The sequence below is a fragment of the Pseudovirgaria hyperparasitica genome, assembly GCF_010093815.1.
Source record: "Pseudovirgaria hyperparasitica strain CBS 121739 unplaced genomic scaffold EJ05scaffold_15, whole genome shotgun sequence".
NCBI lineage: Eukaryota > Fungi > Ascomycota > Dothideomycetes > Acrospermales > Acrospermaceae > Pseudovirgaria > Pseudovirgaria hyperparasitica.
In genome coordinates this window covers 166618-190688 of record NW_022985563.1, presented here as the reverse complement: position 1 = coordinate 190688, position 24071 = coordinate 166618, and the positions used below count along the sequence as shown (strand labels likewise).

The window sequence follows — 24071 nt, the reverse complement described above, 5'->3', positions numbered from 1 at the left end:
CCCGCCTCTCCCCCCTCTCCAAATTCGCCCACTTCCCCGTCTCCGAACTCCCCGAGACAACCCTCCTCGGCCGCTCCAACGCCGGCAAATCCTCCCTCCTCAACGCCCTCCTGCACATCCCCCCAACAACGCCCAACCCGCGCCGCCCCGCCAGCGTCAGCAAAACCCCCGGCCACACAACCAGCATGAACGCCATCGGCCTCGGCGGCGCAGCATACAACGCCCGCCAACGCACCTGGTTCGGCAAACGCGCCATGGTCCTCGTCGACATGCCCGGCTACGGCTACGGCAGTCGCGCGGAGTGGGGCGTGGAGATTGTGAAATATCTGCAGCGGCGCGAGCAGTTGGGCATGCGGTTCCTGTTGATTGATGCGGAGGTCGGGGTGCAGGGCGGGGATAGGCGGGTTTTGGAGATTCTGGTGAGGGGTGGGTTGGCGTTTACGCTGGTGTTGAGTAAGGTTGATCGGATTGTTGGGGGGGAGTGGGGGGAGGAGGGGAGGAAGAATAGGGGGGTGGAGGGGAGGGAAAGGGAGAGGGAGAGGGATGTGCAGCGCGTGAGGGCGCGGATGGAGGAGGTGCAGGGTGAGGTTGCGGCGATGCAGAATGAGTTGCGCGGGGGCAGGTATCATGCGCCTCCGATTCTGGCGTGTTCGGTCGTGTTGCCGTGTGGGCTGGATGGCGTGCGGTGGGCTATGCTCGAGAGCACGGAGGCGTGGAATGAGAAGCATGGGAGGGAGCTGCTGTGTCCGCCAGACGCGAAGGGGGCGTAGAGAGTAGGGAGTAGGGAGGTAGTGAGCGGAAGACGGCGGTGTTGAGTGTATATGTATACGTATATATAGATATTCTGATCGATCGAGCTTCCTCGAGTGTACATGGACATGTAAATATACATACATACAGACACATACATACCTACATACAAACATACACACCCCCTAAACGAACGCACAACGCCATCTCAATGCATGCCTCTACTTCCGTAACAAAGCCCAGCGAGAATCCAGCAAATATGCACGCACCCAACAAATGCAACCCCCTATTCTCTCCCTTCATCCCCCTCTCTATCCCACCAACCCAACCCCCGAAGCAAGCAGCACCCCAACCGCAACCACCCAACCTCTCGGTCCCACACCCACCGCCGCCGCATTCTCCCCCGCAGCACCTCCATCCCCTCCGTCCCCAGCACCACCACCATTCGGATTCGCCCCAACCTGCGCCCTCTCATCCGTATCACTCCCACCAACACACCTACCAGCATCCAAGCCCCCCCCACTCCCCCCCCAAACCGCATCCGCAACCGCACCCCACACCTCCCGAACATCGAAATACATAGCCGGCGTATAAAACAAGCGACAACTACTCGTATCATTAATAAACTGCGTCGGCACGCCACTGCCCTCAGTCCCCAGCCTAATAGAATCATGAAAATTGACGCTCGCGTCAACAGGCACGATGCCAAAGTCGAGCGGCAAGACGGCGGACCAGTCCTGGGCCTCGCGCTGCGAGGCGGCGAAGCCGGAGACGACGGCGGAGCTGAGCTGGAGGAGGTACTGCAGGTCGAGGACGGAGGAGCCCTTTGTGCCGCCGACGGCTTGCATGGGCCCGGGCTGGGGCCGGCCGCCGAGGGTGAAGGTGCGGACGCCGGATTGGCGGGTCATCAGCTCGACGAAGATGGCGCAGGTGGAGGCGCAGATGCCGTCGGAGAGGATGATGATGTTGTCGGGGGGGAAGGGCGGGGTGGTGAAGTTTGCGCGGTCGCCGTAGCCGGTGAGCTGGATGCCGAGGCCGAAGCGGTCGGATTGGATGAGGAGGGGGTCGGAGAGGTTGTAGCGGAGGATGTTGGTGAATTGGTCGTTGTTGAAGGTGGTGGGGCCGGACATGGCTTGCCAGGAGGTGAAGGCGTTGAGGTCTTGGTCGAGGTAGGCGTGGTAGTTGAAGGGGGAGGCGTAGAGGGAGGGGTTTTGGGGCCGGCTGAGTTGGCTGATGGAGGAGCCGAGAATCTCGACGGCTTCGTGGTAGCGGTACCGTGAGCCGCCGTAGGGCTCGACGTCGGGGAAGAACTGTTTGTAGGCTTCGTAGCCGAGGAAGATTAGACCTCCGCCTGGGGAGAGTCGTTAGTGAATGTATCCTGTCTTTCGGACGGATGCGAGTCCGTGACTTACCGTTAGTTCGGACGTCGACTATGATACGCTCCGAGCCACGGGACTGTGCTTCGGCGAGGAAGTCTTGAATCACAGCTTGGAACTGGTCTGCGTCTTCGGCATCAAACGTCTGCATCATCAGGACGGCCACATTTTGCATCGAGTCGGTATCGATGAAGAAGCCCGCCAGAGGAACGTCCTCGGCGTCATGCTGGACAACAGGATCAGGATACGATTCCGGAACCGAGCCGTCGCGGGACAGAGTCTGGGTCAAGGAGGCATCGCGAGGAATCTGGAGGCGCTTTGGGACACGTTGTCTTGGCGATTCCGAACGGGCGCGTAGTCTTCGCCCGCTCAAACTGCGAACAGAAACAAAGGTGTTGTAGAAGGATTGTCCATCAAAGACGTCACTCCAATAATCCGGGTCCTGCACGATAGCCGCGTTCGGGTACTCTGTCGTTGTGCCGTTCTCCCAGCTAATGGACGTGCTTGGACCGGGATAGTTTCTCGGGTTGACGAAGAATCCACTTGATTCGGCTGGCTGGAGCACGAACATGGTGTTCCATCGAGCATCCGGGTCGTGGTAGGAGCTGTAGGCCGCCTCTTCAGCGATCACATCGGTGACGGGCCGTCCGTCGATCTGGGTGACCTCAGACGCTGAGGCCTGGTTGGCATCGCGGGCCGAATAGATGCGTGGCTCTGTGCCATCCGTGGAAGCAGAGATCAGTGCAGCATCAGGATCCCGCCGCCATCTGAAAGCGCCTGCAAAAGCGTATCCATCATACGCAAGATGTCCGTCATACGAGCGGCCTAGGAGGTTCCCTATGGCAGCCTCAAAATCATATTCATTCTGATACTCCCCGCTGCCGAGACGATTCCGGATGTCCTCCATTCCAGCAACCAGATCCACGGGATCATTGAAATAATCGTCTGGCGGATTTGCGAGAAAGCCCAGGTTGGACTGGAACTGCAGCATGTTCAGGATGCCATCGATTGTTTGCTCGGCATCGGTTTGGAGAACGGGCACGGATCGGAGACAATCGTATGCAACTTGGGCGTCAATGGCGATGATGTTGTTGGCATTGGCCCGGGTGACGGTATCTGCGATGGCAGCACATGGTTCCCCGGTTTCCTCTGGCACTGCGATGCTCGTTGGCGAACCGTTCTCATCGCTCGGAGGGATTTCTGACGGCGACGGCCGTGCCCTGGTAATGGTGATCTGACCCCAAGCAAGGGATGCCTGCAAGGCGGTCAATGCGAGCGCAACCGCGCGCATAGTGACCAGGCGGAAGACAACGCAACGATGACAATAATTGTAGAACTGAGGCAAGAAGACAATGGGATCGAGGGCGATGGAAGAAAGAGCTGGACGTGTGGAGTGCGATATTCTATAGCAATGTCAGCATACAAGTCTCGTATTCGCACGTCTCAGCCTCGGAGAAGCCACATCCGGGAGCAATAAGCACTTACCACGCCAGACGCATCAAAGGGATGGCGATATATACCACACAAACGCAAGGAGTTGAGAGACGAAGAACAAGAAGAATGAAGAAGACGACAACGCCAAAAGAAAAGTGGCAGCAAGCCACCCTTTCATTCCCCCATTCCCTAATCATTCCCCAGACTGGAGGCCTGAATTAGCACACAAGAGCAGGCGTTCACAGCGGCAAGCCGGGCTCTACGCCGCCCCCATTCACGACAAAACGCGTGCCAGTCGATCAAGTGTTGGCGCTTGCTATTGGCTTTGCCCGGCGTCAATCTCCCCTTTTTCTGTTGCCGCAGCAGTCTCAAGGGCTGGCTGCTGGCCCCTTGACGGAACGGCTTGGCAGCTTGGCATACGACTGCCCGACGGGCGTGGCAGTGAATCCATCGTCGTCATGTTTGCGCGTCCTTGTCAGCGTGGCAAGTGTATTCATTGGCATTGATCAGTAGAGGGCGATCGATGTTAGATGTGCTGTGGATTTATACGCAGGGCTCGGTTCGAAAGCTCGGCGCCATGGCTTCCGGCACTGGACGGAGATATCGGAGGATATATGGAACGTGGTCGTCGGCGGAATTAGGAATCCCGCGATGCGAGCAATGATCCGGTAAGTTGTGTTGTCGGGCGTCAGTCATCATCACATCACCGCAATTTTGTTACCAGTTTGAATTCACTCGGCAGGACAAGACATATACAAGACAAGGCCCCGGGATATGCGCACGGACCCAGAGATAGATGCGCTAGGACGGATCGGGGTGGGGGGCTTAGATCGCTCCCGTAGCGTCGATTCCCTGTATCGCGGGAGAGGGAGAGGGATGGATGCGGCTCAAGTGAATGCTGCTAATAATACGACAACAACAAGAACAATCACAACAACCTCTATCGAGTACATGATACAGCACCCATGAAAGAAAAGAACACCAGTCAAAATGTGATCTATCCATCTTGTTCATACCTTGCCCCCCCCCCCTCGGCCTCTCCATGAAATACGCCAGCGGAACACTCTTGATGCCCTTCCACTCAAACTCAGCCGGCACCTCCCAGATCCTAGGCCCCTTGTCCACGAAGCCAAACCGTTCGTATAGTAGTCTTCCGTTCGTGCTGGCTTCCGTGCAGCCCTATGTGTATATATATATATGATCAGCATATATATCTTGACCCATGTGAGATGATGATGGAGGACTATGTACTCACATACGCCCCGAGTTCATCTGCCCTGTCCATGCCCCATTGCATCAGCATCCTCCCCACGCCTTTCCGCTGATACTCCGGTGTGATGGCCATTTTATCCAGCACTGTGCATATGCTCCACAATCAGCAAGCTGTCGCCCAGCATCTCAAGTTGCAGTACACAGACAGACAGACAGACAGACAGACAGTAGTAGGCCGCCCCTGAGACACAGCGACAACAGCAACAAACGCCAACTCACCCACAACCGGCCGCGCCTCCCTCCGCAAAACCTCACACCTAGACCGTATAAACACCCCATACACCGCCCTCGCCCACGCCTTCTCCCCCGCACTCTCCCACGTATCATCCGCCGTCTCCGGCCCATCAAACAGCCTCGCCGTTGCCTCCTCCACCCTCTCCTCCACACTTCCATCCCCCCCCTCCCCTATACCATCCCCATCATAAAAACACCACTGCGCCGCCCCAACAACCCTCCCCCCACACGCAAGATCACGCACCCGACACCACACAATCGAGCGATCGGCTGTGCACAGGCCGTGCAGCCGGTCGGCCAGGCGCTCGTACTGCGGACTGGAGAGGTCGTGGATGTCGTGTGGGTAGACGGCGTTGGCCTGGATGCTTGTGCCGCCGAAGACGGGGAGCATCATCTGGAGGATGGAGAGGAGTTCTTGGCGGGTTGGGTTTGGGAGGGTGTCGTGTTGGTAGTTGGGTGGTGGCATTTTTTTGGTTTTTTTGGTTTTTGTTTTTGTTTTTGTTTGGGTGGGTGGGTGATTGGTATGGTCGTTGGGATATATACTTATATGTGTATATACGTACACAGGCTGCAGTGGTTGTGGGTGTTGTGGTGTACCTAATTAGTACCTGGGTAGGTGGGGTTGTGTTACTATGGATGATTGTGGCAGCCTTAGGCTCGCACGACGACATGCTCTCTACGAATTACCACTTGTCAAATATCAGAAACTTACAAGCACTTCAAGTCGAAACGTACAAAGAACGGTCATGGCTGCATGGTCAAATGCCAGAATGATGGTCCTGTCTAATATTTGTCTGATACCTCTGATGGCTATGTACCCGGCAAAGCGATGCTCTGTCCGGCGAGTCGACTGAGCAAAAAAAGAACGCCGGTATATGCTGATGGCCGTATGAGAAGCGCCTCGGCATGCAAATCGCTAGTATTGTACAGTGATGTATGTGTCTATTGTGTTGAAGAGGGCGGGTATCCATCACGCAACGTCTTGCCTCCACCGGTCAATCATGTCCCTCTGCTTCGGATCCATGGCGGCGACCTCTTCTTGAGTCATCTGATGCGGTCGTCCAGTCGCTCCATATCCCATTCCCATCGGCATCCCCATTGGCATGCCCATCGGCATGCCCATATTCATTCCCGCCGCATAGTGTGGGACGTTCATCCCGCCCATCTGCATCATCTGCTGCTGCTGCTGTTGTTGCTGTTGCTGTTGTTGCCAGAACATCTGCATCTGCTGCATCGCATACGGGTCCATCATTGGCATGCCTGGCTGTGCAGCCTGGGGGTAGCCGTAGCCGAGATGGGGCATACTCATGTTGATGCTCCTTTGCGGCATGTTCGGCTGGCTGAAGTTGCCATGTTGCATGAGGTTCGGGCTCGACGCATTTATCGTCGGATGCATGCTTGCCATCATCGAGCTTTGCCGTGCCGCATTCGCTCTGCTCTGAGCCCCGAGCAGCCCCAGCGGTGTGTCCCATTCTTTGTCCTTCTCGCCAACCTCGAGCAGCGGCTTACTGAGGCCCACTGATGAGACTCGTCTGTTCTGGTCATAGATCTGTTGCTTCTGTTTCGCGCGCGTGGCTTCGCTCTGGTGTAGAAGACTGCCCTGAGGCAATGATCCCAGGAGCATGTCGTTGGACACCTTGCGTGCCGCGTTATGAGTCGGGTGCGCTGCCAGGATATCTGCCATACTGTGAGACGTCCGGAGAGGAGGTCTCGTCGTGGCTGCCTGTGGAACGGTAAGGTGCATGCCACTGGGCTGAAGCTCTGACAGGGTGTTACCCCGAGCCAGAGCCTCAGCTTGGAGTCTCCTTCTACGCTGCCCAAGCGTTTCGTCTTCTGGTGCAACCGGCTCTGAACCTGCAGTAGCCTCATCTTGGATGCCGAGCTGCGAAAGCATCTCGACCGAAAAAGCTTCACTGTGGGGACGTTCTTTCGGGTCACCCAGAGCAGAATCCAGATTGGCTTTATCTTTCAGCCGTCGGAGTCGCTGCCCTAGTGTCTCACCCTCGTCCGGGTCTTGCTCGTCGTTTTCGTCTACTCGTGGCTCGATCGGCGTCGATGCTCGAACTTGCTCAGCACTATGCACTGCAGACAGCGGTATCGATTTTCTGCGAGCCGCCGGCTTCTCCTCGATGCCCTTGATGCGGTTCCTCCGCTTGCTAAGGGGTTCGTTGTCTTCCATTTGCCTCTTCTCAATGAGACCTATCGGTTGATCATGCTGCCCACGGCGGGAATGTTGCTCCTTGCTGTTCTTATTCGCAAGTCCATCCCGCCCTGGATACAACATTCCCAATGGGACATCGTCGTCGTCGTCATCGTGTTCATCAACCGCTCTGGCTGCCGGATCCTCCCACGCTAGATTCACGCGCTGCGTCCGTCGTTTGTCCTTTTCGATCTGCGCCACAGCATCCATCTGAAGTAGAGTAGAGTGCATCCCGTTCGGAAATGCTGTTGCTGCTGTCCTGTTGCGAGTTTTCTGTTGTGCTTTCCTGATCTGCAACTCGGCGAGTAGAGTCGTTGGTGGTCCGTGGTAAGCCTCAGGCTCAATGTCTTCTTCCGCCTCGTCTTCTTGATCTTGCTCGATATCTCCATTCACAGACCGATGCATCAAGTGGGGATCCTCAATCACCTCATGTGAATTAGCATCACCTTCGCCCTGTTCGGGCCTGGCAAGCTGCTCATTGTCCATGTTCATACTCAAGCGAGAGCTGCTCCGCTTTTGCAACTTGTTCAGTCCATCAGTGCTTGATGCGGAGCGTAGCTTTTGCCAGGAACTCCGGTTCTTGTTTTCTTTTTTCGGACTTTCAGGCAGCGCTACTGTACTCTTGCGCATGGCCGCCTTGCCGTACACCTCGTTACCCACATGACCCGCGTACGGGTGATCGGTGAAGGCACTAACAGATGCACGCGTCGACGCATTTAGAATGTTGTCCAGCGCATGCGTCGCCGATTCGCCCCGCACATCGACCTCTACCGGCTGGTGGTCGAAAAACACACTCGCTCTCAACTGCGGCGGAAGGCTTGCCAGGTTCATCTGACTGCGACGAGCGTTCGTTCGAGCTTCATCCGGAGATTTCGGTGAGCGTGCTTTATCGTTGTCTTTCGGATCTGATAACCAAACTGCTGACTTTCTGGCTTCGGCCGGCAGCCCGCTCAACATCTGGGTCCTGCGCTTCGCTTGTAGATTGGGATTCGGCATGTGCGACAGCCGTTTTGGTAAGTTTAGCATGCGAGGCACCGGAGCTGGGTAGAAGACCATGCCCTCCTCTGGTGGCGGAGATGCCTCGAAGGCTGGCCCTGGCAAGGATGGCATCAGCGAATAACGGCTCGCATCATGCTTGAATCCTTCGCCATCCAGCCCTTCCAACTGCGCAAGAGCTTCCCCACGGACCTCCTCTTTGGCTTGTATGTTGGGGCTGCTGTCAATGTTCAGCGTGTGCCGTGGTTGGCGCGAGTGTTCATGTTTGTATGCATGTGTGTGCTCATCATGGTCGTCATTTTCGTGATCGTATGCGCCGTCAAAATCGTGGAAAAGCATACGAGCCTGTTGATATGTGTCACCCGAGCCTGCCGAGCCAGGCCTGCCAGTGCTCTCATTTCCAGGACTTGTCGCAGCACGATCGTCTTGCACTCCTCCGCTCACCACATGGAGACCAAGGGGCGTTCTCGGTGTATAGCCCCCTGTGGAAGACTCGCCCTGCTCTTCGTCGTGTTCGCTCAAAGGTCGCGTGACAGAGGAGTGGGGCGGCGATGTGAGCGAAGGGGGGGATGGAAGTATTTGGTGTCCTTGAAGGGCCGCCTCTTTCAGATTCGACTGTGACATCTGGCCGAGACGCGACGCCCTCGACGTCGACCGCTGTCTATTAGCAACAGACCAGGAACCCGAGTGGACTGATCCAAGGGGAGAGGCAAGAAAGCCGCCCGGCGAATAGCCTCCCCAACGAGCTGTGCTGTTCACGTCTAGTATAGAATTGCCGTAAGAACTCGTCGAGGCGTTCCGTGATCTTGTCGTAGGCCGTTCTGAAGGAGCGGTCCTCAACGAAGACCTGCGGCTGTCTGATCGCTTCTGTTCCAGTTGAAGCTTGCGTATCTCTTCGCCCAACTCAGAGCCGCTCGTGCTCATGCGCTCCGCCTCGTCTTCAAGCCTCTCGACGTTGGCAATGTATGCACCTTGGAGAGTCTGGAGGTCGGGAGTAGGATGTCGGAGGTCTATTTCGATCGAAGGGCGACGTAGAAAGCGTTCAGGCTCAGGATCAGGAGAAGAGGCGGGAGGCCTCGGAAGCGGTTCCATTATAGCAATTACTAGCAAGCCACCAGCCAAACGGCGGTGGCGCAACGGCGGCGGAAGATGACTGGCGTGAAGTAAAAAGAGGCCCCAAGGAATATCTAGACAGAATAGACTCGAGAGACATTTGAAGTCTGCATGGCAAGCCTCTTGTTATCATTACTGACACGGTTCGCGGAGTTTTCGACCTGTTGAAGACTGCGCCATTGACAAACTTGTTACTAACCTCCCTGCACTGGGCGGCCACCCACGTTCACTCGCAGCATCAACATCCGTTCCCTGCGTCCTGCAGCACGCCGCACGTCGACCCAGCAGGCGTTTACTATTTTCGTCTCTAATTCAATTCATTCATTCAGTGGCGCACGTTCGAATACATCATCACTTCCAAGGTCGTTTCCAAACATAGCACTCTCGGCGCCGCATCAACTACTACCTCATCGCGCTTCTCGCGCCTCTCTACAGCGTCCTATAGACTCCTACTCGATCCAGCTCAGCCTACACAACCATGGAGCGACCGTCCTTCAAGCGCAAGTCGGAGTTTGGTGACAATGCGAACCGCAAAGCTGCAAAGACGGGGGGTGCTGGCGCTGGCGCTGGCAGCAATGGAAGTGGAGGCCCCAAGATGTCGTTCGCGCAGAAGATGATGGCAAAGATGGGCTACAAGGAGGGCGAAGGTCTAGGCAAAGGTGGCGACGGTATTCTCAACCCGATCGAAGTAAAACTTCGGCCGCAGGGTGCTGGTGTTGGTGCCGTGAAAGAGAAGACGAAGCAGGCCAAGGAGGAAGCCAAACGACAAGCCGAGCGCAGGGGCGAAGAGTACGAGGACTCCTCAGAGGAAGAGCGTAAAGCGCGCAAGCGACGAAAAGACGCTGTCAGGGCGGCCAAGAGCGCTGGAGACAGTGGAGCCAGCACACCCGGCGGCTTCACCAAAGCCAAGAAGAAGTATCGCACTGCTGCCGACATTGAGAAGGAATCAGAGGGCTTGGAAGTGCCCAACGTCCTCAAGTCTCTCATCGATGCAACCGGACGAGAGAACAGACTCCTCACCTCCACCGCCGGGCTGCTCACACCAACCACGGGCCATGTCAGAGGTGAAACCGAGGCCGAAAAGATCGCAAAACGTGCTCGACTCGAGCTGGAAGGCTTCGCTGAAGCGTGGAATGATATGGTGGAGCGCAACAAGTATATTGACGCCGAAGAAGAGCAATTACTCAAAGAGCTGGTAGACCAGGAGGACGAAGACGCAAAGGTAAAAGCAATGTATGAAGCAGTCGTCGCATTGTCAAGCCTGGATGTCAACACTCCCATGCTTGCGGACGATGCTCTTGCGAGATGGGAGGAAGTTACCAGCGAATTGGAGCAGCTACAGACGACCTATGCAGCTGATATTGATGAGTATGGGCTGTCTGATGCTGCTGTGGCAGTCATACACCCGCTGTTCAAGCAGGAGATGCTTGACTGGGACCCCCTAGAGCATCCAATGCACTTGGTCACATATCTCAAACGGCTGGAAAGCATATTGCGGATCGGCAGAGGCACAAGTTCCTCCACACAGGACGACTTTGAATCTCTTCGACGTCCCAAGAAGTCGACAACGTCCTACGAGACGATGATATACTCTCTCTGGCTACCGAGAGTCCGCACGGCCGTGACAAACGACTGGGACACACATTCACCGACGATTCTGCTGACACTCGTGGAAGCGTGGTCGCCGCTCCTCCCAGAGTTCGTGCGCAACAGCGTGGTGAACAACCTCGTCGAACAGAAGCTCTCAAGCAGCGTACAGGGATGGAATCCTCGTACTGCGCTCAAGAGAAAACATCCCACATCGCTCCCACACACATGGCTCTTCCCCTGGCTCCCATATCTCTCCGAGCAACACACCGACCCTTCAAACGCAACCGGCCTCCTCGCAGACGTAAAACGCAAGCTCCGTCTCGCTCTCGACACCTGGGATCTCACTCGAGGCATCATGCCCGGCCTGGCCGAATGGCAGGACGTCATGCGCCCCGAAGTCGACCGCTCCCTGATCAACCACCTCCTCCCCCGCCTCGCCGCCCACCTCTCCACCGACTTCGAAATCGACCCTTCAAACCAGGACATGGCGCCGCTCGAGCACGTCCTCGCATGGACCCCCGTCTTCAAACCCCTCGTCATCGCCCAACTCCTCCTCGCCGAATTCTTCCCCAAGTGGCTCAACATCCTCCATCTCTGGCTGACGGCCGAGCCCAACTACGCCGAAATCAGCCAGTGGTACACCTGGTGGAAGACGCGCTTCCCCGACGCCATCAACGCCCTCAAGCCCGTCGACGCACAGTGGGAAAAGGGCCTCGAGATGATCAACCACGCCCTCGACCTCGGCGACAGCGCAAAGACGCTCCTCCCCCTCCCCGCCGCCGGCCCTGCACGACCAGCTCACATGCCCGCCTCCGGACCCGCTACACCTGGCCCCAACACCACCGCATCATCATCCTCGACATCGGCCCCGCCGCAGCACGCCGTCGAGACAACCTTCAGAGACGTCGTCGAGTCGTGGTGCAGCGACGAAAACCTCCTGCTCGTCCCCCTGCGCGAAGCACACGCCCAGACCGGCCTGCCGCTGTTCCGCATCACGGCTAGTGCGACGGGCAAGGGCGGTGTGGTGGTGTATATGCATGGCGATATTCTGTGGGCGCAGAAGAAGGGCGATAGGGCGGTCTGGCAGCCGGTTGGGCTTGGGGAGGGGCTTGTTGCGCGGGCGGAGGGGCGGTGATGGCCAGCGGGTGCCTTGGTTTGGCTTACGGCATCACGTCTCTACCTACATTACATGCGTTGACTAGTGGCACCTTTGTTTACGGGATGTGTATGGTCGCGGGGAACATGGGCCTGCGATGGGAGATATTGGTAAATGGTAAGACGTCTCAAAACGCCGTCCCTTGAGCAGATTGTCACATCGTGCTAATTATGGGGACTTGGGAGAGAGGACAGGACAGGACGGGGCAGGACGGGGCAGGACGGGACTAGACATTACAGGATTGGACAGGACAGGACAGTCCATCATGCGCAATCATCACTCCAAGGACAGAGTCTGGCATGAAGCACGTACAATACACACATGACCCTTTATAATGGCGACAATAAAGTCGCATTGGAGCAGTCTTGATCGCAAGCTCTTGACAGCAAGGCCTGTCTGTCAGTCTGTCTGTCAGTCTGTCACGTATCAAGACCCATCAATCCACCCATATACCTACCTAGCTAGCTACCTAGCTAGCCAGACAATATACAAACGAAATACAAAAAAAAAAACAAAAAAGCTTCAAAACTCCAAAGTGCAAACCACACACACCCCATCCCATCCCATCCCATCCCATCCCATCCCATCCCATCCCCCGACCATCACTCTCCCTCCCTACCAGGCGCCAAAAAAAAAAAAAAAAAAAGAGTGCATCCCACTCCCCCGCAAAGAAAAAAGAGAGACCCCAGACGTCGGCGCAGCGCGGATCGGTCCGCTAAATGGCACTAACTATACTTTAGTACTCAGAAAGAAAAAAAAAAAAAAAGGTGCAAACCCTACCAAAAACACCCCTCTTATTCAAGGGGAGACTCATGCCGCAGCCTTCCGCACACTTACACACACAGTTACACACACACAAGGGACCTTTTCCTTCTAAACTGCGGGGAGGTCTAAGGAAGTCTAGGGAAGTCTGGCGTAGTCTGGGGAAGTCTAGGGAAGTCTAGGGTAGTCTTGTTGGGGCGCAAGGGTTTAGTTAGCTGGGCCCAACCCCACCCCCAAACTCGAACGACCCATGGGAATGGGTACATGGGACATATATATTAGTAGTACCAAGGAAAAGGAATTTTCCCAGAAAAATTAGAGAAGTGAAAAAAAAAAAATGGTGAGCTGAGCTGGGAAGCTTGTGGGGGTTTGGTATTGTAAAGTATGTATTATACACTATGGAGGGGTGGGGGGTTGTAGGAGTGATGGTGCTGGGGGAAGTTGGTGCCTGATTTCTTTAATGATCTGCTTTCCTGCTTTCCTGCTTTCCTGCTTTCCTGCTTTCCTGCTTTCACGAATTGTCGTGGAGATGAGGGGTGAGAAAGGTGGGATTCGGGTTTGGTTTTTTGGAGGGCAGATCTTGATGGGATTGTATTATAGCTGGACATATCAAGATTATCATGATGCTGGGACAAACAGGTATATAGTTTATGGACGGCTTTATTATATAAATACATATTTCATGCTGCGCTCTGTACAGCATTGGCGCTGCTTGTATATTCCGTGTTTTCTTGAGAGCGCTATCGAGCACGCTCTGAATGCTTGTATCCCCGTTCTCGTTGTTTGTCGCGTCTTCTGCCCTGCCCAGTCTCGTATGTCCCATGTCTGCCTCGTCTAGTCTTGTCTATCTATAGCACCATCCCGCGCACCACGCGCTCCAGGGTAGAGAGGGTCTTCTGCAGCAACCCTGACAGAACCCTGACGCCTCATTCTTTGTGTTTCGGATATTTTAATTGACAGTTGCACGGGCTTGCGGGCGGTCGGAGGAGTCGGACAATATGCGCGCGTTTGAGAAATGCGCCGAGGGGAGTTCGGAGGAGTTGATACGCGCTCGGGACTCGGTGAGGGTTTCTCGGGACTCGGGTTTGTTGTGAGAGATTCGCGAGTTCAGTCGCATTGTCGTCTTGCTGGTTATGTCGGGGATAGACCTCGTGGAGCTGCTGGAGGGACGGTCTGTTGTCTGTGACCAGCTCGCGCGATCGGCAGAACCATGCCTCGACAAGTTGGCTGCTCTCTCTTTATTATATTAGAGAGCGCTTCTACAGTTGAATGACTGACAGCTCCTATACAGCGCAGCTCTGTGGTTGCGGCAGGATTGGAACGGTGTGCAGTTGATTCATGGCTGAGGAGCGAGGCTCGTGTTTGCGTGGCGCGACTCGCTCGTTCAGGGGTTGCGGGTGTTGGAAGACCTATATATGCCACATCAGAACCCATTAGCAAGTATTCTATGACGTTCGATTCAGTCATGGTTGGGGATCTGGAGAGGGTGTTTGGAAAGATGATGTTGTATGTAGACAGTGCAGAATCGATGCGGCTGCTAGCGGAGTCCCGGTCTGGTGTAGGGGCGTCCAGTCGGCCAGGCTGCTACTTGGGGGCTCTCAAGCAGCGAGATTCTGCCATCAACGCGATGCTTCTTGAAGACACTGCGCGGCTACAGTGTATAGTCTGTAGATGCTTGAGGACCGTATCATCAGATTGAGCAGCCTCTTGATGTGTGTGCTTGGTGGTTCCTTCGAGACGTGTAGTCTTCTCCTGCCCAGCTACCACATCACGAATCCACACACCGCAAGCACTGCCCATGCCCCCGTTCTGCCCTAACACACCCATACGTGCAATAGTACAGCCTGAGAACTCTGCTTGCCTGCTGCATGCCCCCCTGTGTGGACGTTTTTCAATACGAACCCGTAAAGCCCATTCTGATGTGGTCGAGCCCCTGAGCTATGCCCATCGCGGCTGCTATCATATCCTTTCTCCTACTCGATTTGCGTCGATATGCTGGCATGAAGGATGCGTGCGGATAGTCGACGTCCATCTCTGTCCCTATAGCAAACGCTATTACATTCCCAATACCGAACATTGTAGTATTGGATTCGACCAAATGCCGGTAGCTTGAAGAAAAATTTGCAGTACCAGAGTTGTAGGGTCCTGCTAAGCCCCTGATTTTGGTGACTGGTTTGTTAGCGCAACTCCCCCCAGGACACTCACGAAGCTGCTCAGTATGCATCAACTGGAATTGAGTATGCAACTCTCGAGGTCTCGGTTTGCAAAAGGGATGAGCTTGATGCCGCTTTTCTTCCCTTTCTAATGATCCAAATTCCATGTGATCCGGACTCTGCGTCCCTTTGGCACATCCATATCGCAAATGTAGAGGTTCAGTTGCCCCGACGTCGTGTTGGGTATTTGACGATGGAGGACCGTGGTACTCTGTGGTCACAGACTGGATTTCAGGGGGAATTGTCCCAAGTTGTGGTGACTGTCCTGTTTACGGTGGTCGTCCTGATCGTACTGGCCTTCCAGGACGTTCCGGTCGTCCTCATAAAAGGGTGCGTGTGGTGCTGTTTCCTCCCTTCCATCTAAATCTTCAACAACTTTCAGTGAACATCTTTCTACAAATAGCTTCAAGTGCAACAGACAGTTTCCTGTCTGTCCAACAGCCCACGAAGCAGTCTACTCTTCTTTCACACCTCACTTTAGGTGTATCCTCTCCCTTGTCCTAGTGTCAAGCATCCAGCGGGCACCCGAAACAGGACTCCTCCTCCCCCCCCCTCCTCCTCTCGGGATCTACCAGGTTTAACCTGTAGAGACCAAGCCAACTTGCGACCTCACAGCAGCTAGTGAGCCTGTCGCGACAAGTTGTTACAGCACCTGCACGCCCCCCCCCCCTCCCCCCTCCAAGGAGCGTGTTTCCGGTGCTTAGCAACACCACTCTAGCACCATCCAGTCGCCGGGAAACGAGTGTCGCTGCATCCCAGCCCTCGTTTTCAGGCATGGCTGCCCCAGTGGAGGAGCTCGCTCCAAAGCTGGCGTACACAGCAGAGGTGCGAGGCACCTGGTGCAGGCTGGACGAGTCCCAGCCGACACACCCGAAGCCCTGGGTGTGCTCGTGGCCAGGCTGCAACTACAGGTCTGGCAAGGCCTGTGGTATCAAGGGCGAGGGGAAGCACTACATGAGTGCTCACCTGAACGCCAGGGGATACAAATGCCATGTGTGCAGCCTGTCCCTGAGACAGAAGGAGCATGTGAAAGCACACATGCGGAGCAAGCATGGCGGCGAGCTCCTCCCTTGCAAGCAGCCTGGTTGCCAGGAAACTTTCAAGGATGACCATGCCCGGGGCAAACATCATGTCCGGGCGCATGACATCGTGCCCAAGCCGAGGGCGAGGGCAAATGCAGACGGCGAGAAGAAGAAGAAGCCGTCTGCCAAAGAGCGTGCTGCTGCACGCAAACAGGCGCGGCAGACGGAGCCCAGCACGCCGCCACAGGAGCAGCTGCCAGTCGTGCAGCAGCCGCTTCCTGAGCTCCCAGGGCCGGCTCCCTGGGCTCTTCCCATGGGTGCCCCCCAGGCTCCCATCACTCCTCCTCCTGAGGCGTTCGTCCAGCAGCAAGGCTGGAGGGGAAACCTCTATCTGCCGCAGATGGAGGAGCCAAGTATGGGTGACGACCCTGCTTGGGATGGCCAGTTTGCGACTGTGCCGGCGGCAGGACCGCAGTTTGGGCCCACGGCGGCTCTAGAGGGCCAGTTCCAGGGCCAGGAGCAGCCCTATTACTATGCTGCTCCTGGGCCTCAGCCCGGCTTTGGGGCTGACCAGCAGCCATGGGGGCAGGATGGGCAGATGGTGCCCGACTCTGGGGCTGCTGTCGAGCAGCTCTTCGGGGATGATGGGCAGTTGGAGCCCACCCAGGCTCAGGAGCAGGCCTATCTCCCTGCTGCTCCTGCTGAGCCTAGGACTGACTTTGGGGCTTACATGCCGCCATTCGAGCAGTTCTGGCAGCCCGAGGACTTCGGGGAGTACGAGCAGCTCGAGCAGCTCGAGGAGGCGGGCCTTTGGTGAGGAGTGGTCCCCAGTTGAGGCACTCTCATCCACTCTCCCCATGGCCTCGTCCGTCTCTTGCATTGCTGCCACTGCTGCCACTGCTGCCTTCCCCCCTCCCCCCTCGCCGTCTTCCCTGTCCCTGAGCTGCTGCTGCTCACCTCACCACTGCACCCTGCCGCCACACATGATTCAAGCATCGAGTAGGACACTCACTTGACATTATCATCATCGTCGTCGTCAAGTGAGGCGCTCCGAGGATACCTCTGGTTCATTCCCCTCTCTATCAAGTATCGAGTAAGACACTCGTCTCTCACCATCCCGAGAGACGAGGTGTTCCGAGGGTACCTCTGAATAGAGTCTCACATCCACATCCAAGTATCGAGTAAGACACTCGTCTCCTCCCACCATCACATCCAATCAGGAGACGAAACGTTCCGAGGATACCGCTGGATTTCTTCATTCGACATACACACTGTTCACCGGGAACAGTTCAATCGTCTACTTGTCCCGTTGTGGGTTGGTTGTAGACGAGGGGAGGGCATCATTTTGTATATTTTGCGTCGGTGTCTTGTTTTGCATAGCGGTCGGTTTGGATTGCATAGCGTTGGTCTTGTCTTGGGTTTATGCATTGCGTGGTTGGGTTTTGTTGTTGTTGTTGCATTGCGCGGTTGGGTTGCATGGCATATGGTGTTTGGCATACCGGTTCTTGTTCTTGTTCTTGTTCTGTTTTCGCAGATAGATGCTCGCTTGCCCATCGACAGGTGCAGAGCACGATGAATATCACAATCATCCATCACACCGTTCGTGTCTGACATTCATCCATCCATGTGCCGTGGATCGTGCAGTACAAACATCCCCACGTCTCAGCAGCACACATGCCGTCGTCGGTGCAAAGTGAACATTCAGCAGCCCATCTCTACGTCTAAATGCCCTGCGTGTCCGACGCAGAGAATAATTATCATGCCCTGTACATAGATTCGCGTCGTTATGAAGTCTCGGGGCGCACCAAGCCAGGAAGTGCACCACCACCAGCCCGCCAGGCCCTCAGGGCACAAATCGCCAGGGCAGCTACAGTCGCAGGCCTCTAGCAGGGTGTCTCCCCTTCTTTCTGGCGTGCGAGTTGGATTTTAGCTGGCTGAGTTGGGGGGGACATAGAGGAAAAATAGGGGGGTAGTGGGCGCCCAGAAGGTATCTATGCCAGCTAGCTATGCCAGCTATACCAGCTATGCCCTACAGCGTCCACCGCCGCGACGAGCACCCGGATGTCTGCGGAGGGGAATAACGGGGGGATTAAAGGGGCCGCTCAGGGGAGGTAGGTATCTTCAGCAGGACTAGGCGTTTCTCATTCTTTCCCTCTCTCTCTCTCCTTCCGTCCTCCTTTCTTCAACTGCAGACTATCATATGGTGCAACACATGCATCACTGCAGATGTAAGCTACGATGAGGGGGATGCTTGCGGGGCTTGACGGGATTTTTTGATGGCAGGTGAGGAAGGCTTGATTGTGTGGTTTGGTATGTTGCGTTTGGCTTGGGTTGGGTAGGTACGCACGCTTCGAGGTACCTATCGGCTGGGTTTCATGGGGAGTAGGTACTTTGCGTCTCGGCTTTGGGTTTGGAGGATTGGGATGGGATGGGATGTGATGTGAGTGTGTTGTATTGATGATAGCTTTGTGCTGACGGGGTGCGAGCAGGGTACGGACACGTCTACGATGCGGCGATGGCCTTTCTCGGTTTGGTTTCGATGGAGACTTTGTGGTTGAGCACATTGACGGATATCATAGCTCTGGCGTGGTATTTGTTTCGTCGATTTCGGATGAATGTCGAGATGCGTCTGCCAACGTGTGGAATCGCTCATATATGCACTCGAGACACACAGGTGGAGTACAGACATGCCAGCAAAAGACATGTATTCAAGAGCTGATATCTTTGCAGAGATTCTGAATATGATAGAGATGGTTCTTCAGTCGTCGTCGACGGCAGATATCACGTAGCTTGTTGGCAGACGGCCAGTGTGTTCGATCATGCGATATGAGCGTTGAACATCCGGGTAAGTCTCTGTCTCGAGGCCACACTGTGAACTTGTGCTGATGCCACTGTTTCAGGAGTCGACCAAGAATTTCACACGTCGTTTGAGTCATCGACGCTGACCCACCGCCACCAACGACAACACGGCGAGACTTCCGTCGAGTCCAGTCATAGCCGACGACGACCACAGCATGTTCAAAGACTAGAAGAGTGCGAAAACGGATCCAACAAACAACGTATTGTTGGTCCCAAATAGCACCATCTAGGCTTGTAACATCAAACTTTCCGAACCGAACAACCAAGTCGTCTTCAACGCGTGTGGACCAGGCTAATCAGCACTTTCGACGACATGAGTGCGGTCGCATGTTACAAAGCATTTGCTGTTGACTGGCTGCGACTGGCTATGCCGCAGAGGCCTCCCGTCGTCCCAACAGTAGATCCTGACAGCCAAGGTATCGTCGCACCCTTGCCTCTGCACACTCTCGAGTCTGTAGCTAACTAAAGTAGTTGCCACCCATAATCAAGTCGTACGACATCGTATTCGAGGACAGTCTGGCTGAGATGCACAAGAGCAGTCGGAGTATCGGCATGATCGGTGATATACCAGAATGTGTCGTGGGTGAGGCTGCCGCAGCCGCGACTCGCAGCATCGTTCGTACCTCCGGCGCCACCGTGACAATACAGCCGTGGCTAAAAATCAATTGCGAGATTCTGAGCGGGCAGCATCTTCATAAGAGCATCGATAAAAATGGGACGGCGTTGGGACTACAGCGCTGGGAGCGATTGCGCCTACACACGACAAGGTCGCACAATCCAGAACATGCGCAGTAAGACATGCACAGTCGATCATGCGCCGGCTGAGCGATGCCATACGAACGCCAGTACTCGAATGCCTGTCGCGATCGTATTGGTATCCTCGGTACAACAATCGCCACTCATCGCAAGCCCCCGACGCGAATACCGAGCTCTTAGGTCCACACGGTCCACCGCACCTGCGATCAGAAGTACAGTGTCGAGAACACACCGGCTGCGACTCAGCATCGCCCTCTCAGAGTTTCACTCCGGCCTAGTAGCCGAGATGCGATTGCGGATGGGAGGAGTGCGAACGGCAGGCTATAGACTCTATTCCAGTGCGGTGAGGATCCAGCTTTACATTCCATCGGCAACGGGTCCAGTTATCTTTCTCTTGACCTCGTTGGAGCATCCAGTTGGGGCGTTTGCGAACCAGGGCCCCTGTTCCAAGTTCGGCGCCGTGCGATGCGATGAGCTTCTCGCTTCCTACCTTGAGCCTTCGGGACGAAAGTTAGTCGAGCAGGGAAAGACGAATGACGAGAGTAAGACGTAGAAAGAGGAGAAAAATAACTTGATGAATAAAGTATCTTGACTCTGAAAAAAGGAACCCCTATGAGCGTGCGAAGGAAAAGATAAGATCGACTTGAGTGCTATGCAAGAATAAATGCAAACAGATAACAGACTGTCTCTTTGTTTTATTTTTTAATTTTGACTTTTTTCAGATATTCCAGCCAAGAAGATCATTTGGTCCGTCGCTTCAATACGTAAACCTCGCGTGTTAGTGGGTTCGATGTTGGGGCAGCCTTCAACGACTCTGTTGAGAGCAGGACATGGACGGAGTGATTCGATGCTGTAAGGGGGCACTCTCGAGGCACACAGCACCGACACGTCCCAAAATCCAAGGGCTGAAATGGCTGGCTATGTCATGATCTTACACACTGTAGAAATGATTATTCTGTGGTTGGGGAAAATGAATGGTGGGAAAAAGGGGATGGGATCCTCGGATGATACTTTTCCTAAAGCAGACTAGTGTCAGGTACCTACCAGGGGAACCTCGGGAGTCCGGGCCTGTAGTTTATAAAGTCACGCTACTCCCGTTATGGCAACTGACAACTGATAGTTCAAGCAAATAATCCCGTGACCTGACAGAGAGTAATCAACTGCCAATCACTCAAGAAACCACCTCGGGTCGGACTACCAGACGTATCCGGACTGTCTGCAAAGCTGATAACAACGATAACTGCGCTCCATCCGATCCCTGCTTCGCGGTTATATAGACGATCCACAGGGCTCGTTGCATGTTCGACCGGCTCAAAGTCGTTGTCCATTCCACGACCCGGCATGCGACAAACCTTGGCTACGTGAGAATGCAGACTATCAACGACGGCAAACAGGGCGAGTACGGCATGCCCAAGACCGAAACTGTCACTTCGCCGTCTCTGACCGCCGCGACGAGGGATTCGACGACGAACGAGGCGGGCCTCCTCCACTATCAGCTCGACCGCGAGGCCACTCTGGATCCCATTCTGCCTGCGCCGGCGGTGGGATATCGCGTGTATAAGCGTCGCTGGTTTGGCTTGATCCAGCTGGTTTTGCTGAACATTGTTGTTAGCTGGGATGTAAGTTTGTACCCATCTGGCGATGTGTGTACTTGTGTTTGTGTGTGTGTGTTTGTATGTGTATCCGGAGAGCTAGCTGACCAGCGTGCTACCGCAGTGGTTGACCTTTTCTCCGATATCGAGGACTGCGTCGGAGTTTTTCGACGTCTCCGAAACGGGGATTAATTGGCTGAGTACCGGGTTTTTGTTTGCGTTTGTTGTTGTTGCGCCGTATGTTGCTCGTTTCTTATATCTCTTCTGTGTGTGTTTGTTGGCAGACGTCATGAGCTGACTGGTTGTTGCACAGCATCGTGGTATACGTCCTGCATTTCGGGCCGAAGCCGTCCATCGTATCGGCGAGTGTTTTGACGCTCATTGGCAGCTGGATCCGATATGGGGGCGTGCGGATTACGGGCAGTGTCAGTGCTCGGTTTGGAGTGGTCATGTTTGGCCAGATCTTGATTGGCTTTGCGCAGCCGTTTGTGCTGACTGCGCCGACGCGGTATAGCGATATGTGGTTTACGGATCGGGGGCGGGTGTCTGCTACGGCGCTGGCAAGTCTTGCTAATCCGTTTGGGGGAGCGGTAAGTTGCATGTATATTGTTGTTGTTGTTGTGTTGTTTTTGAGATGCGGATCTGATATACTGATTTGCTCTATACAGATTGGCCAGTTGGTCAACCCCTTCTGGGCCACAGACGCAAGCAAAGTCCCAGACACAGTCCTCTACACAGCAATCATAGTAAGCCTACCACCTGCAACCACTCAGTTACCCAAAAACTAAACAAAAAAACCACACACAGTCCACCCTCGTCGCCCTCCCAGCCTTCTTCCTCCCCTCGCGCCCCCCAACCCCCGCATCCCCAACCTCCTCCCTCCCGCAAACCCCTCTCCGCAACTCCCTCTCCATCCTCGCCCGCAGCAAACCCTTCTACATCATCCTCCTCCCCTTCGCCATCTACGTCGCCCTCTTCAACGCCCTCTCCTCCCTCCTCGTCCAGATCCTCGCCCCCTACGGCCTCTCCGAAGACGAAGCCGGCATCGCAGGCGCCATCCTCATCGTCGTCGGCCTGCTTGTCTCCGCCCTGCTCTCCCCGCTCTTCGACCGGCTGCACACCCATCTCGTGCCTATCAAGGTGCTCGTGCCCATTGTTGCCGCCAGCTTCCTCGCCTTCATATGGGCGCCCGGTACGCGGGGGCTGGCGGCGCCCTATGCGGTTTGTGCGGTGCTCGGCGCGAGCAGTTTTGCGTTGTTGCCGGTTAGTCTGGAGTATGTGGTTGAGGTGGCGTGGCCGGCGAGTCCGGAGGTGGGCAGTGTGGTTATGTGGAGTGCGGGCCAGTTGCTCGGCGGGGTGTTTATTGTTGTTATGGGGGCGTTGAAGGGCGCGGACGGGGAGCCGGAGGGGAGTATGAAGAGGGGGTTGGTGTTTATGGCGGTTGTGGCGTGTGTGGTTGTGCCGTTGCCGTTGATGTTGGGCGTTCGGCGGTTGGGGTTGGGCGAGGGGACGAGGAAGGGGAGGTTGGGGGTTGATGAGAGGGGGGGGAGTGGGGAGGAGGGTCAGGTGGAGGAGGCGTGAGGTGAGGTGTTTTATACCAGGTCTTTACTCTGTTTTGTGTATGTATGCGTGGACATTGAGGAGGCGAGGTCGAAGGTCATGTCAATGTCGAATGAGTCTAGATTTTAGTGTCAGACCGACTAAGTTCTCTGTAGAATGAATATACTTCAGGAAGCGATTATGCAAATCTGAATCACAACCTCATGCAATCAGACAGCCTTGTAGACGAAGTGGAGTCGCAAATTGTACGGATGCTAACGATGATAGAACGGATCCTTCAAGTATACTGACTGCTAGCATACACAATGCTCATCTCCACTACACAATAGTACAATTCGCAAAATGCTCTTCATATATACAGTCGGCTTCTTACGACGGCTTTTCTACTCGCTCTCCAAAAACACCATCCCATATCGTGAGTCTATAGGGTGCAGAGGAAAGTGTCATGTCGGTTGGTCGGGGAGAGAGCGTGGTAACATGGCTCGTGCCGAGGCACTTTACTTTAGCTGTCTGAACAGCTTGGGAGCAGCACACTGTGATGCGCAATGGGCAAGGTGGAAGACTACATGATGATCAGTAATGCCCTGTCCGTTGGCGGATTGGATGTCCCCCGGTCTGGTCACGTACATTCTTCGACGCAGTCCTCGTCAGACTTGCCGTCGGCCTCAATCTTGCCCTGAACGCGCTCGGCGCACTCGTCGAAGTGGTGTTTTGCCGGGGCGCACTCCTTTGACTCGGCACATTCTGTTGCAACTGGTCAGAACTAGCTCATCCCGAAAATTGTAAACTATGACGACGCTTACGCTCTGTGATCTTGGGCATGGGGTCCTCTGGCTCGTCTTCCTCCTCTTCCTCTTCCTCTTCTTCTTCTGCCTCGTCCTCGCCGCCATCCTCACCACCTTCTTCACTCTCCTCGTCGTCACCGCTCTTTCCGTCAGCCTGCTCAGGCTCGTCATCGTCGGCGGTGCGAGCCTTGGCCTTCTCCTCGTCAGCCTTGTTGGCCTCGCTCTCCTCCTCGCCTTCCTCGTCTGTGCCACTGGCCGGGGACTTGCTGTCGACGCCGCCGGTGGGAGCTTCGGCGTACAGCTCGGTGGAGGAGAAGGCCGTCGAGACGCCGTCGTAGACGGTGCTGAAGAAGTCGGTGATACCCATTGTGCTTTGGAATTGAGCTACGGCGAAGCTATAC

The 24071-nt window shown here is 55.3% G+C and overlaps 12 protein-coding genes across 12 annotated transcripts; 7 read left to right on the top strand and 5 right to left on the bottom strand.

The window, feature by feature from the left end:
- Positions 1 to 269: 269 nt before the first annotated feature.
- EJ05DRAFT_431908 (uncharacterized protein) lies at positions 270 to 491 on the top strand (the record flags this gene model as incomplete). The annotated part of the gene is made up of 1 exon (XM_033741561.1): positions 270 to 491. A coding segment is annotated over one exon (222 nt), but the record flags the coding sequence as incomplete, so codon positions are not given.
- Positions 492 to 1061: 570 nt separating this feature from the next.
- EJ05DRAFT_488870 (uncharacterized protein) lies at positions 1062 to 3417 on the bottom strand (the record flags this gene model as incomplete). The annotated part of the gene is made up of 2 exons (XM_033745749.1): positions 1062 to 2101; positions 2163 to 3417. The coding sequence occupies 2 exons, from the start codon at positions 3415 to 3417 to the stop codon at positions 1062 to 1064; spliced, it is 2295 nt and encodes a 764-aa protein (XP_033597164.1).
- A 1053-nt stretch (positions 3418 to 4470) lies between these two features.
- On the top strand, positions 4471 to 4969 carry EJ05DRAFT_479144 (uncharacterized protein). The gene is made up of 2 exons (XM_033744616.1): positions 4471 to 4739; positions 4816 to 4969. Exons 1-2 carry the CDS (start codon positions 4603 to 4605, stop codon positions 4883 to 4885), a joined length of 207 nt encoding a protein of 68 aa, XP_033597163.1. The 5' UTR covers positions 4471 to 4602; the 3' UTR covers positions 4886 to 4969.
- EJ05DRAFT_130852 (uncharacterized protein) lies at positions 4852 to 5807 on the bottom strand. Its single transcript, XM_033739148.1, has 2 exons — positions 5802 to 5807; positions 4852 to 5755 (listed from the first exon to the last, which is right to left on the bottom strand). The coding sequence occupies exon 2, from the start codon at positions 5530 to 5532 to the stop codon at positions 4936 to 4938; it is 597 nt and encodes a 198-aa protein (XP_033597162.1). The 5' UTR covers positions 5533 to 5755; positions 5802 to 5807; the 3' UTR covers positions 4852 to 4935.
- A 23-nt stretch (positions 5808 to 5830) lies between these two features.
- EJ05DRAFT_513646 (uncharacterized protein) lies at positions 5831 to 9520 on the bottom strand. The gene has a single exon (XM_033748445.1). It carries the CDS (start codon positions 9352 to 9354, stop codon positions 6037 to 6039), a length of 3318 nt encoding a protein of 1105 aa, XP_033597161.1. The 5' UTR covers positions 9355 to 9520; the 3' UTR covers positions 5831 to 6036.
- A 420-nt stretch (positions 9521 to 9940) lies between these two features.
- Positions 9941 to 12100, top strand: EJ05DRAFT_424834 (G-patch domain-containing protein; the record flags this gene model as incomplete). The annotated part of the gene is made up of 1 exon (XM_033741492.1): positions 9941 to 12100. A coding segment is annotated over one exon (2160 nt), but the record flags the coding sequence as incomplete, so codon positions are not given.
- A 212-nt stretch (positions 12101 to 12312) lies between these two features.
- On the top strand, positions 12313 to 13174 carry EJ05DRAFT_130828 (uncharacterized protein). The gene has a single exon (XM_033739147.1). The coding sequence runs from the start codon at positions 12456 to 12458 to the stop codon at positions 12996 to 12998; it is 543 nt and encodes a 180-aa protein (XP_033597159.1). The 5' UTR covers positions 12313 to 12455; the 3' UTR covers positions 12999 to 13174.
- A 1221-nt stretch (positions 13175 to 14395) lies between these two features.
- Positions 14396 to 15634, bottom strand: EJ05DRAFT_540788 (uncharacterized protein). Its single transcript, XM_033749621.1, has 2 exons — positions 14786 to 15634; positions 14396 to 14697 (listed from the first exon to the last, which is right to left on the bottom strand). The coding sequence occupies exons 1-2, from the start codon at positions 15201 to 15203 to the stop codon at positions 14468 to 14470; spliced, it is 648 nt and encodes a 215-aa protein (XP_033597158.1). The 5' UTR covers positions 15204 to 15634; the 3' UTR covers positions 14396 to 14467.
- An 828-nt stretch (positions 15635 to 16462) lies between these two features.
- On the top strand, positions 16463 to 17037 carry EJ05DRAFT_479141 (uncharacterized protein). Its single transcript, XM_033744615.1, has one exon. It carries the CDS (start codon positions 16534 to 16536, stop codon positions 16933 to 16935), a length of 402 nt encoding a protein of 133 aa, XP_033597157.1. The 5' UTR covers positions 16463 to 16533; the 3' UTR covers positions 16936 to 17037.
- Positions 17038 to 19290: 2253 nt separating this feature from the next.
- On the top strand, positions 19291 to 20286 carry EJ05DRAFT_503656 (uncharacterized protein; the record flags this gene model as incomplete). The annotated part of the gene is made up of 3 exons (XM_033747452.1): positions 19291 to 19398; positions 19449 to 19768; positions 19824 to 20286. 3 exons carry the CDS (start codon positions 19291 to 19293, stop codon positions 20284 to 20286), a joined length of 891 nt encoding a protein of 296 aa, XP_033597156.1.
- An 814-nt stretch (positions 20287 to 21100) lies between these two features.
- Positions 21101 to 22906, top strand: EJ05DRAFT_503655 (MFS general substrate transporter; the record flags this gene model as incomplete). Its single annotated transcript, XM_033747451.1, has 5 exons — positions 21101 to 21352; positions 21450 to 21562; positions 21639 to 21915; positions 21994 to 22071; positions 22133 to 22906. The coding sequence occupies 5 exons, from the start codon at positions 21101 to 21103 to the stop codon at positions 22904 to 22906; spliced, it is 1494 nt and encodes a 497-aa protein (XP_033597155.1).
- A 476-nt stretch (positions 22907 to 23382) lies between these two features.
- On the bottom strand, positions 23383 to 24037 carry EJ05DRAFT_503654 (Non-heme 11 kDa protein of cytochrome bc1 complex; the record flags this gene model as incomplete). The annotated part of the gene is made up of 3 exons (XM_033747450.1): positions 23383 to 23447; positions 23513 to 23629; positions 23689 to 24037. 3 exons carry the CDS (start codon positions 24035 to 24037, stop codon positions 23383 to 23385), a joined length of 531 nt encoding a protein of 176 aa, XP_033597154.1.
- Positions 24038 to 24071: the final 34 nt, after the last annotated feature.

What these genes read in the sequence shown, in the direction of transcription:
- EJ05DRAFT_479144 (XM_033744616.1), top strand. Translation starts at nt 4,603, where the DNA reads ATGAAATACGCCAGCGGAACACTCTTGATGCCCTTCCACTCAAACTCA. An exon ending in GTGCTGGCTTCCGTGCAGCC is followed by an intron (nt 4,740 to 4,815) that starts CTATGTGTATAT and finishes CTATGTACTCAC; the next exon opens with ATACGCCCCGAGTTCATCTG.
- EJ05DRAFT_130852 (XM_033739148.1), bottom strand. Translation starts at nt 5,532, where the DNA reads ATGCCACCACCCAACTACCAACACGACACCCTCCCAAACCCAACCCGC.
- EJ05DRAFT_513646 (XM_033748445.1), bottom strand. Translation starts at nt 9,354, where the DNA reads ATGGAACCGCTTCCGAGGCCTCCCGCCTCTTCTCCTGATCCTGAGCCT.
- EJ05DRAFT_130828 (XM_033739147.1), top strand. Translation starts at nt 12,456, where the DNA reads ATGGCGACAATAAAGTCGCATTGGAGCAGTCTTGATCGCAAGCTCTTG.
- EJ05DRAFT_540788 (XM_033749621.1), bottom strand. Translation starts at nt 15,203, where the DNA reads ATGGAATTTGGATCATTAGAAAGGGAAGAAAAGCGGCATCAAGCTCAT. An exon ending in CATCAGAATGGGCTTTACGG is followed by an intron (nt 14,698 to 14,785) that starts GTTCGTATTGAA and finishes TGGGTGTGTTAG; the next exon opens with GGCAGAACGGGGGCATGGGC.
- EJ05DRAFT_479141 (XM_033744615.1), top strand. Translation starts at nt 16,534, where the DNA reads ATGGGTGACGACCCTGCTTGGGATGGCCAGTTTGCGACTGTGCCGGCG.